At 39.6% G+C, this 14,522-nt stretch overlaps 1 protein-coding gene across 1 annotated transcript; it reads left to right on the top strand.

Moving 5' to 3' along the window:
• Positions 1 to 3,031, top strand: LOC309689844 (zinc-binding protein A33-like). Its single transcript, XM_082506506.1, has 6 exons — positions 1 to 635; positions 770 to 865; positions 947 to 1,177; positions 1,289 to 1,311; positions 1,488 to 1,606; positions 1,735 to 3,031. Exons 1-6 carry the CDS (start codon positions 234 to 236, stop codon positions 2,241 to 2,243), a joined length of 1,380 nt encoding a protein of 459 aa, XP_082362632.1. The 5' UTR covers positions 1 to 233; the 3' UTR covers positions 2,244 to 3,031.
• Positions 3,032 to 14,522: the final 11,491 nt, after the last annotated feature.

Genomic DNA, 14,522 nt, shown 5'->3' with positions numbered 1-14,522 from the left:
GGACAGGAAGAAAGAAATGACATCTGCACCCACAGCTGTCCTGTATGTAGATTTTCAAAAGAATAACAGGATAGATAATCCATAAAAGATAATCCATTAAATAGTTATAATAGTTGTTAAGGTCAGTTAATAAGAGTTTTTGAAGCTGCTTCAACCGTGAGTACTAAATTTGAGCAAACTGGAGTGACTCTTTGAAAGTGAAAGTAAGGCTGCTTAAGGAAAAAAACGACAAAATGGCTTCTAATGTATCACAGTCTGAGCTGGACTTCACCTGCCCTGTTTGTTGTGATATATTTAAGGATCCTGTTGTCTTGCTGTGTGGTCACAGCTTCTGTAAGTACTGTCTTGAGGAGTGGTGGAGGCAGAGTAGCCTTCAGGCTTGCCCGGTCTGTAAAGAAATATTTCCTATGTCTCGGGCACCACGTAACCTGGCACTGAGAAATCTCTCTGACAACCTGAGAAGAGAGAGGAGTCAGGCTGCATTAGCATCTAAGGAGCTCTGCAGTCTGCACAAGGAGAAACTCAGACTCTTCTGTCAGAATGATCAGCAGCTCATCTGTGTGGTTTGCAGGGATGCAAAACAACATAAGAAACACAACTGTGTCCCCATCAACGAAGCAGCAGAAGAGCACAGAGTAAGCAGTGCATGGATATTTGTTTTTAATTTGGTAGTTAACAAAAGTTAACAAATGTTTTTTAAATAATCTGAGTGAAACCTAACTAAGTGATCTCCCGTATACTATGTAATAATTATTCACTTTATTTATAGACTAAAATCAAGATTGAGGTGATGCACTTAAAGAGCAAACTGGGGACGTTTGAAGCAGAAAAACTCAGATATGATAAAATGGCTAACCACATTAAGGTAAGTTACAGACATATAATGCTATTGAAGCTAAACCAAACATTGTATCTTGTCTTCCATCAGAATTGTGTTTCTCCTCAGCTCCAGGCCCAGGATACAGAGAAGACCATCAAAGGAGAGTTTCAGAAGCTTTACCAGTTCCTGAGAGCAGAGGAAGCTGGGAGGATAGATGCAGTGAGGAGGGAGGCAGGACTCAAGAGTCAGACAATGAACCTGAAGATCGTAAACATGACTGCTGAGATCTCCTCACTTAGAGACAAAATCAAAACCTTAGAGGGGGAGATGAAAGCTGGAGACATGGCATTTATGATGGTATGTGTGGTAATCAATACTTTTGATTTAAATTTTGCCATCTAACAAAATCTGAAGCACAGATTTTTAAAAATAATAATTTTATTATAATAATTCCTCTTTATTTGATAGAACATCAAATCCACTATGGAGCGGTAAGTACAAGAAACTGCTGGTTAATGATGTATTCAAGTATGAAAATCTGTCCATCATAACCACTCACTTCTCTTTGAGTGACTACATGTGAACAAAAAGGCAAAATAAATCACATAAAAATCAACGGCGGTGCATTTGATTTGTTTTGTTTAGTTTTGTTTGGCCATTCTTTTAGATCTCAGTGCACACTCTCAGATCCAGTCACTCCATCAGGAGCTCTGATCGATGAGGCCAAACACCTTGGGAAACTGCTCTTCTCAGTCTGGATAAAAATGAAGACTCTAATCCAATACAGTAAGCAAAATATTGTTGTTTCTGACTCACCTTTTTGACCTTATATCTGAAGTTCCCTTTGAACATTTTCATTAAATAAAAGAACAGGGTGTTGTACTAACACCTTCTATTTCTGTTTTTTCCCAAAGCTCCTGTAGTTATGGATCCCAACACTTGCTCCCAGGAAATGACTGTATCAGAACATTTGACTTGTTTAGCATCATGCGATTCTACATTATTTCCTCAAAACCCTGAAAGGCTGCATCAATCAGATATTCTTGGATATGAAAGCTTTAGTTCTGGAAAGCACAGCTGGGATGTAGAGGTAGATGGTTACTGGACTGTTGGTGTGGCTGCTCGAACCAGTGTTTCTTATTCTAAAAAGATCTGGGGCATCTATGTGTGTGTTTGCACTAACATTCTGCGTGAACTTACACCAGAAGGTGATTCCAAAGAGGCAATGGAAAGTTCACCTCCCCAAAAGGTCAGAGTGAACTTAAATTATGACAAAGGAATACTATCATTTTTTGACCTTGGCCGGAAAGTGCCCATACATATTATCAGATACACTTTTACCGAAAAACTCTTTCCATACTTTCGCGGTAAGACAAAAATTCTTCCACCTGAATTGTCAGTAGGGATAACACAAGTAAAATAGACATTCTGCAAAACTACAAAGTCCTCATAAAATAAGGACTCATTTGAAACTCTCTTTTTTGTAATGTTGTGGATATTTACAATGTAACCAAAATTTTCAGTGATTGAATGTAATAGATATACAGTATTTCCACAATGCCCCATATTGTGGCTAATATCGGTCTACATGTATACAGAGTACATGAATGAATGGTTATGAGGTAATACCACATGACAATAGTGTACGACAATCTCGCTCTCTTTTTCAGTCTTTTCACCACTAAAACACTCCCATGTATGAATCCACAGCCGTGCTGATACTGAATCTCGGTGGTATTACAGCTGGAATGCCTGCTATGTTTTTTCAACTAATGAAAGAATGAAGAAAAACAAACAGAGGGGCCAAATTAAAAGAGAAAAGGGATCGAGAGAAGAAAACACTGAGGGAGAAAAGGGAAGAATGGAAGAACGGGGCATACGGCTTCATTTAGTCTGGACTCCTCTGCATGTTTTACACGAGTGTGAGTCTGCTTTTGGCAGAGCTAATGAAGGTTCGAGATGGAGAATGACTGACAAGCCTGCTTAACTGTGGTTGTGAGGGAATTATGTTTGAATTACTTTAATTTGAGAAACGTGTATTTTTCAGATTTATATGAAGGGAATTTTGCTTTTGCTATTTTGAAAGTTGTTTTAATCATCAGTATATTGTTCATATTTACTGAGTTAAAATTGATTTGTAAATGTACAAACCTTACTGCAAACTCAATTGTGTCAAATTTCAATTTCTGGAATAAAAATGTGTTTCCTCTATGGTTTGTTGTTGTTGTTGTTGTTGTTGTTGTTTACTCACACTGTTTTCCCTACACAGTCAATTTCTTTAAAAGTGTAGCAACTGTTTTTCTCTCTCAAAATCCCCTTTAAATAATCAATCATTTGATATTTGAACAGAGAACTGAGCCACTGAGCAGAATATGTCAAATGTTATTTTAAATGAATTTCTCTTTAAATCAAATCTGAGAACTTTCAAAGCTCAAGCCGTTGTTTTTGTAAGTTCGTGGACATTAGTGTTGTCCCAAAACATTACAGAGAAAATCAATAATTTTTTTTAGCACCAGTTAATTTCCTTAAATAAATTAAGAGGGACATAAATATAATCGTTGTGTGTATATTGTACATGGGATTCAAACATGTAGGTACTTTATGTGAGTGTGCTGTTCATAAATCACTGCGCACAGGTCAGAGGTAAAGAAGCACCGAACTAATGAAGCAGGACAAAGATATCAAAAGTGGAGCAATGATGTTTATGAGATTGACAACACGGCTCCGAGCAGGAGTGGTAACAGTAAGCAGGTCACAAGTTTAGATGGGAATAGAAAGAAAACAAACGAGACGAGCAAAGGGAGGGGAGAGATGTGCCAACTGCCCTGAGGTTGGAGACATAAGATCTATAGTACTTCGGACCAGCGCCTCTGTAGTCACACTTGGCTTGGCTTCTGAGGAGATGACAGTGTGTCTCAGTGTATGTGCTCAGTTGGTGATGAAAGAGTTGCAAATGTGCAATACTGTGCCAATTTTCTAAAGAGCCCTTGTGGAGATTTAGATTATTTATCATGTAATACCATCAGGTATCATTTGAGTGACCTCAGATTCAGTCTGCAACATGGAAATGACCTCAAACATGCAGGTTGGTCCTGAATACACTATATGAATAAAATGCCTTATGAAAGTATTGAAAAGTACTAGGCCACACCTCTTGATCTTTGAATCCTGGTCCTAATGCCACAACATCAAGCACCTAACCATACACTGTGCCTTTACAAATATTTGCAAAAGAATGGGTCATTCTAAAGAGCTCAGCAAATACAAGAGTGATACTGTAATATGATGCTAATATTGCCCGTAGATAATCCATTATCAAGTATCAAGTCGTATTAGTGCAAACTCAGCAACAAAGTTACAGAGCGGGTATTGTTATCAGCATAAAAACTGTGCACTGGGAGCTTCATGGCATGGATTCCATGGCTAGGCAGTTCCTATAAGTGCAATGTAAGTGGTCCACTACTTTTGCCCTTGTAGTGTAGCTTGAGCGACAAGAAGAAGTTCAGCAACAGACAGTATGGTCTCCACAGAGCCGTGTGTAGTCCCAGACTCACTGAGTCAGGCTCAAACTACACAAAGAGAACTAAGACACATAGAAAAAGCCACAGAACAGCTTAATTATATGCACTATAAATGGGAGCAAATATCTGTTTTTCTAATTTTTTCACAGTATTATTAAAACCTGACTTTTTTTTTCATTAAGAGCTTGCAAACCTTTGCTCAGTGTGCAGAAATGGATAGATGATGGACATACAAATCAGTTAAAATAAGTGGTGGAATAAGAAAAACAGCTATACGCACAACAACCTGTATGCACACGCTACAGTTACTGAAAACACCACAGCAGTCAGTGTACATAAAGTAATATATAGATAAATGAGCATGAGCATGGAAACACACGTGTGCACTCTTATGCGGTTGTTTTTCCATCTGCTCCTTGTTTTCAGGTCCTTCTTGGTCACTTTTTACTCTTGTTATTGTGGTCTGGATATCTTCAAGAAACAAGACTCCGAGTATAGGATGTTGTCATCTCTCTCTCTCTCCTGCATTATGTTTCGTTTGGAGGCAATCACCGAGAAGAATCTGAGCAGTACGTGTCCTCAGCAATCATAATCATGAACTCCCCACTGGTCTGATACACACACACACACACACACACACACACACAGGCCTGATTGCTCCTCAGTCTGGTCTGTATAATGTTATAGATGCAGATTGAACATGCCAGTCAGGACCTCACAGGAGGACACTGGGAGGAAAAGTGATGCAAGAGAGGAAAGTAATAATTTATTAGAAAATCTGAGTAAAATGTAGCAATGAAAGAAAGTTAGTGCCAAATAAAATCTTTCTCTGACTAAAACGATGCTAGACTTTAAGAGACTGGACTTTCACCCCGTAATAAATGATTAACAAACTGTTTTGCAAATGTTGCTTCTTCCTATCTGTAACATAAAGGCGCACACTAATACACACACTTAACGCTCGTTGAGCTGCGATATTCAAGTGCTCTGATAAAGTGCTGTCTGGTGTTCTCTCACTCTCTAAGCCCCCTGAGACTAGATCAATACTCACTCAGCGTCAAGTTACTGCTAATGTCTTCATGTTTTTAACCAGGCAGTGTGTGCGTGTGGTTAGTGAACCTATGTGTGTGTGTGTGTATGTCCCCCTGATGTGACCCAAGTTATAATTATCATTAGATGTCAATGAAAGTGAAAGGAAGAGTTAGACTCTCCAAAAAATCCCCAAAGTCCTGACCCACAGCGCCCCCTAAGGACAAGTATTGGAAGCTGCAGCTTTCCTGAAAGATTGATTTACTTCTGTGAGAGGAAAGAAGCTCAGTTAACTTATGAGAAATTCAATGGTTGACTTATATTTGAGAATACCCTTATCTCTTCCATAATTAGCCTACATTCATACCTATAAATTACAGGGTCATACAGAAGAATATTGTAGCAATATATGTCCTGAATCAACAGGTATACATTAGCTCCAACATCCAATATAGTGTGGTTTGCAGGATTTTAAATAAAAGGATGCTCTGTTTGATTAGGTGTCTGCACATCAGACAGGAAACAAATAGAAAAACTTATCAAGAATCCTGGCTATGTAGTCAGGTCTGAAGAGAAGAGAGTCCAGCAGTTTATGGAGAGATGAATGCTCTAGGAGCTGAAATCAGTTATGACCTCCCCTGCACATCTACTTCATACCCTTCAGGTTGTCAACAGTAGCATTTTCAGTCGAAGACTGCAACTCTGAGCATCCCAGGAGGTCCTTCATACCCACTGTGATAAGACTGTTTATAGAAAAATAATTATATATTTTTATCTGCATATTTCCCTGCTGGCAAATATTAGTGATTGACAGTTTTATTCATTTATATGTTACAAACTTTATTGGGAATTTATATTGTTCTGCTGTTTGGGATATGTGGTGTTATGTCCGTGTTGTAGTTGCTGTGGCAATGTAATTTCCTGCAAATGATTAATGAAGGATCGATCTATCTAACGGGCAGAGAAAGCACAATATGCATTCTTACATATCAGGAATAATTTTACATTGCAGTCGAAAGCCACAGAGCAGTAAGCTTGGTAAGTTAGTAATCCTGTGTCCTATAGGTTGCATCTTGTTTACCTACTACAAAGATTACTTTAACAGTATTTCCAGTCCAGGAAGTAGACATAAAGCAATAAAAATGCTTTGGTTCTTTTAAGAGAGATCACTGTGAAGTCAAATGTGAAGCCAAATGTTTAGAAGAATTGACAGAAATGGACAACCTGGATAAAAAATAGAATTAAATTGGGTCGTCGGAGATTGATCAAAACCTCTGTAATGGTCTGATTTTTTTCTAGATTTCAGGAAGTTGGTTGCAAATAATGGCCAAAACAGAAAAAATAATGGCAGGTTGAATGAAAAAGACTGAATATACACTTTCAATCATATTCAGAAGGCAGGTGGAAGTCCTGTACATATACAAGCTTTGACTGTTATAATAAAAAGAAGTGTTTTTCCACATTCAGCCATTCTCTGATCTCACCTCCACCTCTCTTTATCCGTCCCCTCATCTCTTCATCCCAATCAATCTCTCTCTCTCTCTCTCTCTCCCTCTCACTAATGCACTCTTTCATGTGCTCTCCTATTTCTCTCTCTCACTGCTGCCCTCTTTCCCTCACCCTGATGTCTCATGGCTCTTTTGTAGGCCCTCTACATTTTTGGGGGTAATGTGATCTCCCCTATTCCTCCCCAGGGTGGTCCACTCCTCTCATTCAAATAACAAGGTCAGGCTGAATGGAGTTGGTGAACAGAGGAGGGACAGTGAGAGAACAAGTCTCAAAGAGAGAATGGGGAGAAAGTTAGATGACGGATATGTAAAACTGCCATTATATCTCATTTGTGTTCATTCGCAGGTTATGCTACAGGTAGGGTGTGCATAGAGTGTGCAATGTGATGCATTGCATCATGCAAGCAGAGTGTGTGTGTCTTAGCAATGTACCTGTACCATCTGTTAGATCCCATCCAGCAGCTGCTGCTGTTTTCAGCCTAACAAGGCAGGCCGAGTATTTTCCCAAATAAGTATTCCATTAAAATCTACCTTATCTTTATTTACACTTACAGTGTAACAAAACATACTTATTTCATGTAGTCAGTACAATTTTTCATTAGAGTACTAATATCTAGTGCTTCACATTTCAAGCCACACTTAGCCATTCACACATCTCTTTTCACACTCAAACAGATGGATGTATTTAGAGCTCTGCCGATATATCGGTCAATATTAGCTATTTGTTAATATATAAGTATCAGTATTTAAAATCGTGGATGAGAGAGATAAGAAACACCTTGTTCATCAGAGGTAAACTTCCCAACTTCCCTGTTGGCAATAGATCTGTTTGGAATACCGTGAACTAAACAACCGACTGATCGCAGCAGAGCGTAAACAAGTAATGCATGACTTACTTTAACAATAAAGCAGGATTCTTGTTAAAAGCATTTTCACTGTATCTGAAAGAAAAATGAGTCCTGCCTAAGATCACTTCGGTGTGCAGAGACCAAACACCAACCTTGCTATTAATGAACTCTCAGCTTTACTTCCTGAGCAGCAGCTGTTTAGATCTCTAACTGCGCATTATGTCTTTCATTTCTTGTGGTACACCAATGGCATACGATACCTTTCAGCCCCCCACCATCCTAGATGCTGGATGAACGCAATGAGAATGATTACAAAACAGTAATGTTACAGGCTATGAAGCCAAATTAGCAATTAGTAAATGCATTCCACATTAAACATTGGTCATCTGATGTACCGCCAATGTAAACATAATAATTTGCGCAGCTTTAAGATTGCTGTCAGAATTAACTTTATTGATGTTTTACCACAATTCAGTAACAAGTTTCTCTTTCTGCAATGTTGTCAACTGTTTTACTTGGATTTCCATATAATGAAACTACAATAAAACAGGAGGATTAAGATGGCATTAGTGAAAGTCGTGCACAGGCCAGTCAGGGTTTAGTATTATTGCCACTCTGTTTATAACAGCAGATCTTACAAATAAGGATTTTAAGCATACAGAATGAAAGCAAATTTACTTCCAAAAAGAAATAATATGTAGTATTATTCCCTGTGTTTCTGTGCTATTTTTTCTGTTTTTATTTCAGTGCCTTTTTCTTGGTTTGCTCTTACTGTGGGTTACTATCTTACATATGATAGACTCACGTTTACCTCTTTTTCTACCACAGGCTGCCATCTTTCTTTCCCCATGCATGAACCACCATGTTTCCTTACCAGGAGATGAGTATGCACATCCACACCCATACACACACCTATGCACACCGCTGCAGTGCCCCAGGCAGCACTCTATAATGTAGATGCCCCAAAGGAGCATGGGTAACTCAGTCCCCTCTATCTGCCAACTGCTGTGACACAAAGAGGCTCGCATTACACACACACACACACACACACACACACACACACACACACACACACACACACACACACACACACACACACACACACACACAATTAACCACACAAGCTCATGCATTTATACAAGCACATACTCCATATTTTAGCTCTGGTTGTCATGACGCAGACACATTTCAAGCACATAATCAGCCAAATTTCTTTCATTCAAACCTGAAGCCAAAAGAGCGAGGATTAAGAGAAGAAAAAAGTGAAACCGAGCTAATGTCCTAACACACTGTCAGGAACGCTTTAAGGCATCGTACACACTCACCGCTGCACACTCGCTCACACAACAACACAAACCACCCATTTGCTTTTTTACCAGTGCACACTGAGAAAGTTCCAAGGACAAGTTACCCATAATTAAACGTCGAAAGCTGTGTGTTCAAATGAAAATCATTTTCACCCTCACTTGTCACCTCACAACGTGCAAATGTGTTTAACAAAGTCTGTGTTTGTGTGTCAGTGTGTGTGCGTTTGAGTTTAAAATTGTTGTTATTGGCTGGAGGAATGAAGTTCAGCTCCAGTTTGGCTGCAAGCAAACCTCAAACACACACACACACACACACACATACACACACATTGGTCTGCTAAAATGTACAGAGGGAATGCTGTGGTCACACCTGGGAATGCTCTTTCAGCTAACCTGCCGAACATTTTCTCTCTCCCCATCATTTCCTCTCTTTTGCGGGGAAAAGTAACATATCAAACTGACTTTACTTATGTTTACTTCTACTTTAAAGCAGAGCTTTAGATGTAGGAAGAAGTGTAAAAAAGGAACCTTTTGTTTGTGGGGAGAGAAAATCAGTTCAAGGGCCATCAGATTCTGTCTAATGTATATGCACTAACACATCTAAAAAAAGCATCCATCATGCATGCTATAATATATATTATAGAGCACATATTTTCTACACTGAAATGAGATAGTTTTTTTTTTCAGTTTGTGCTGTTTAATAGAAATATTTGCTCAAATAATGTTCTTAGTTTTTTGTTTGTTTGTTTCGTGCTCTTATTTCTTAGTTCTGTGAAAATTATTAACCCCTGTCAGGAAACTGTCATAACTATGAAGTAAATATTAAATTAAAGCCAGGAGATGGTTGCGTCACAGCATGTGGACTGGAGACAGATTTTCTAACATTTTCTTTGTTCTGTTGTAAGGAAATCACCTGACACTGAGGTTTACACTGAAATGAAACATATAGGAGCAGTACTGATCATCAATGGGAGTTCCCTTTGTTGTGTTATGTACTGTTGTGGTCAGATGTTCACACACACTCATCATAAATGTCATATAGCTTATAATTTGGGGCTTTGAACGATTTCTGCAAACTGTCCTTTTTTGAGGGTGAAACGATTATACAGCATACATCTTTAATTAATTTAAAAAAACTATAATTGGGTGCACAAGTTTGATTTTTTTATTTAATTTTGCTAACCCACACACAATATATACAGGCTCAAATACATACACTCATTTAAATCCTTTAACATGTGGTACAGAAGGTTCTACACTGCCGTGTAGTTCGAAAATGACTATTAACCTCTGATTATTGATCACGACTGACTACAATCGAAAGTTTCTCTTGGCCAACATAAAAGAGACTTGATTGACTCGCTGGATTGAGAAATACTGAGAACAATGGGAAAGTCCAGGAATCTAAGAAGATCTAAGAAGAAGAAATACAAACTACAACAAAACTATTGTATGTAAGTACATTCAAATGTGTCACCACTTTGGAAGAAAGCCCAAACTGATCCTTGGTGGTTCAGGAGGCTATCATGAACAGGATCATGAACCAGTGTTACTATCCACAGTGAAGTGAGTTTTACATTGCCACTGATGGAGACGGTGTTGACCGGGAAATAAGTCCTTGCCCTGAAATCTACATCTTTAGGCTTGACTAAAATTTGCAGCTGCTTTTTATGTTGTTATGCTGCTTTTTAAGTTGTATGACCAGATGAGGCCAAAAATTAAACAGAATGAAAAGAAATATGTTTGGAGGAGTAAAGGTGAGGCTTTCACACCTAAGAACACTCTACCATCAAGCATGGTGGTGGCATTTTTTGCTGCCAGTGGTTCTGGAACATTGCACAAAATGGATTTAATAATGGTTGAAATTTGGACACAGTTTAGACCAATAGAACAATAGTTCATCAGGAACCCAATCACTTAAAATGAACTCTACCAATTCGTCTAAGAGAAGTGGTCAAATATCCACGCAGAACTATACCAAAAGCTTGTTGATGGATACCAGAAATATCTTATCGAGGTGCAACTGTCTTAGGAACGTTTAAACAAATATCAGTGGAGGTGTATGTGTATATATGTACTTTTTACCCTCGATTCAAACTTGTGTGCCCCGGGGAAAGGAAAAAAGCTGTTAAAAAAAATTAGGTACCCCAGATTACCATAACACTCATGCCCATAATGAGTGTACGTAAACTTCAGACCATAACTGTATGACCCACACATTTTGTTACAATGGTGAATGTTCATATTAAAATTCGACAAAGTTTCAAATAGTCAAATAAAGTTAAAAGATTGGGACATTGGATGTCAGTAAGAGTGAATATCTTTATTGTGGTTAACTATGAGGCACAGCTCTTGCTGTGAGCACAGAAGCCACACCCACCTCCTATTCAAACCTCTTTCATGTAGGAACAGCCAATCACAACAAACTTGGCTTAAAAGAGAAGCTAAAGCTGCTAGTTTCATGCACAGGATGAGCTAAGGAGCTGCACCAGTGCGCAGTAAATGATACATAAGCATTATTTTAATCTGGAAGGCACGGAAACTAACTGTAGTAGTATTCAGGAATAAAGATCTGGAGCTGGAAATAAGAATAACAGGTCCCCTATAAGATATTACTTCAAATTATTTCCTCCTGTGTTATCTTTAGTTACTTAAATATTAACAAATGTCTTGTTCTTGACCTTTCCCTCTGACCACAACAATTAAATGGAATATCATTGTAATAATAGTGCTGTGGTTTCTGTTAAGTATACCCGGTTATAGATCTCCTATCTCTCTCTCTCTCTCTCTCTCTCTCTCTCTCTCTCTCTCTCTCACACACACACACACACACACACACACACACACACACACACACACACACACATAATTTGACGATTTAGCACATAGCAGACTGCTATCACAGAGTGTAGGATGTACATAATCTCACAAAGTGAATTTTAATTCTGATTTAATTGGAATTAAAGTGGTTTTAAGCCAGAGTTAATGGATTTAGACGGACTCTAATCCTGGTTTAATGAATGCTGGTTTAGTGTGCTGCTCGCCCCTTTCATCATCCTAGACATTGGACCACTGCAGTCCAAGTGGTGAATTAATCAGCCACTTTTTGGTAAGCGGAGGATGAGTGTGTGTGTCTGTATGTGTGGTCTTTGCTTTGGGAAACATGTAAGGAAAGAATCTCTGCTAAATTTCTCTGTATAAATTTGTGAAAATGTTTCATCTTTTTCGACTTTAGTGCAAAGCATTTCTGATTTTCTTTCCTAGTTGTTTCCATGATGTGTGTGCGTGCGCACATTCTTCACCATGTTCTTGTGGGTGTGTGTTGCTCGCTCGCTCTCCATCCCTATGTAACTGGAGCCCACCCTCCCCTGTCAAAAATAAAAATCATTTGTCCGTTGCACGAGTGTGTCCATTAAAAATGCATGGTGGAGGGAACTGGGGGACACTGGGGAAGAAACGTGATACTCGACTCTCCGGAAGGGCATCAGAGTACCACGGTGGACAAATGGCATCTAGAGAGAAAGAATGGGATGGAGAGGGAGAGAAGTGAGGGAGAGAAGGGTGAAGTGAATGGGTAAGTAGGTGGGCATTGTGTTCTTCTCCTGAACAGCTCGCTGCTAATGGGCAGACGTAACGACTTTTGGGGTCCTTTGCTCTTCTTGTAGGTATACAAATAATCACACCACACAGATCCATCACGTCACTGTTATATTATATCATGAATAAGCCAAGGTCTTTGCAGATGTGTTTTTTTTTTTATTAAACTAGTACAGAAGCTCTTCTAGATTCCAAAACAAATACCAAGTCAAGAGCTCTACAGTAAATTAGAGTTGATTTCTTTCCCCTTATCGCATGTGTCTCTGTAATGAGAGACTGTTTTAAGGCCAAAACACACAACGCATGACAGCAAAACGTAGATTGGGGCTAATTGAACATGCACTGAATGCTGGGAAACCCCAGAGCAAACTAAAAAGTTTGTTAACTACTGTAAGTTGCTGAAAGTGAGGTCAAATAACCCTCTGTTTGACTATAGAGTGTGCAAACTGCTCTGCTTTTGTGCAGGTCCAACTGAGGACACAATGTTCAAGTGGACGGTGCAGTACTTACTCGTTTTAAAATCAAAGGCCAGGGCTGAATAGGTAGGTTACTTTGTGCAAATTTGCCTGTACAAGCTCATGAAAATGGAACATTATCGCTACTGCACATGTCTTATTCAGCACGGCAATACAGTGGGGCAAAAAAGTATTTAGTCAGCCACCAATTGTGCAAGTTCCCCCACTTAAAATGATGACAGAGGCCAGTAATTTGCACCAGAGGTACACTTCAACTGTGAGAGACAGAATGTGAAAAAAAAATCCATGAATCCACATGGTAGGATTTGTAAAGAATTTATTCGTAAATCAGGGTGGAAAATAAGTATTTGGTCAATAACAAAAATACAACTCAATACTTTGTAACATAACCTTTGTTGGCAATAACAGAGGTCAAACGTTTACTATAGGTCTTTACCAGGTTTGCACACACAGTAGCTGGTATTTTGGCCCATTCCTCCATGCAGATCTTCTCGAGAGCAGTGATGTTTTGGGGCTGTCGCCGAGCAACACGGACTTTCAACTCCCGCCACAGATTTTCTATGGGGTTGAGGTCTGGAGACTGGCTAGGCCACTCCAGGACTTTCAAATGCTTCTTACGGAGCCACTCCTTTGTTGCCCGGGCGGTGTGTTTTGGATCATTGTCATGTTGGAAGACCCAGCCTCGTTTCATCTTCAAAGTTCTCACTGATGGAAGGAGGTTTTGGCTCAAAATCTCACGATACATGGCCCCATTCATTCTGTCCTTAACACGGATCAGTCGTCCTGTCCCCTTGGCAGAAAAACAGCCCCATAGCATGATGTTTCCACCCCCATGCTTCACAGTAGGTATGGTGTTCTTGGGATGCAACTCGGTATTCTTCTTCCTCCAAACACGACGAGTTGAGTTTATACCAAAAAGTTCTACTTTGGTTTCATCTGACCACATGACATTCTCCCAATCCTCTGCTGTATCATCCATGTGCTCTCTGGCAAACTTCAGACGGGCCTGGACATGCACTGGCTTCAGCAGCGGAACACGTCTGGCACTGCGGGATTTGATTCCCTGCCGTTGTAGTGTGTTACTGATGGTGACCTTTGTTACTTTGGTCCCAGCTCTCTGCAGGTCATTCACCAGGTCCCCCCGTGTGGTTCTGGGATCTTTGCTCACCGTTCTCATGATCATTTTGACCCCACGGGATGAGATCTTGCGTGGAGCCCCAGATCGAGGGAGATTATCAGTGGTCTTGTATGTCTTCCATTTTCTGATGATTGCTCCCACAGCTGATTTTTTCACACCAAGCTGCTTGCCTATTGTAGATTCACTCTTCCCAGTCTGGTGCAGGTCTACAATACTTTTCCTGGTGTCCTTCGAAAGCTCTTTGGTCTTGGCCATGGCGGAGTTTGGAGTCTGACTGT

This window comes from Aulonocara stuartgranti, assembly GCF_965226115.1.
Source record: "Aulonocara stuartgranti genome assembly, chromosome: 15".
Lineage (NCBI taxonomy): Eukaryota > Metazoa > Chordata > Actinopteri > Cichliformes > Cichlidae > Aulonocara > Aulonocara stuartgranti.
Note: the sequence above shows the minus strand (reverse complement) of the source record. Positions and strands in the feature narration are given on the sequence as shown.

Bases quoted from the DNA above. Each gene is read 5' to 3' on its own strand.
- LOC309689844 (XM_082506506.1), top strand. From the start codon at position 234: ATGGCTTCTAATGTATCACAGTCTGAGCTGGACTTCACCTGCCCTGTT. The intron at 1,178-1,288 runs GTATGTGTGGTA...TTTATTTGATAG, and splicing joins GAGACATGGCATTTATGATG to AACATCAAATCCACTATGGA. The intron at 1,607-1,734 runs GTAAGCAAAATA...TTTTTCCCAAAG, and splicing joins GAAGACTCTAATCCAATACA to CTCCTGTAGTTATGGATCCC.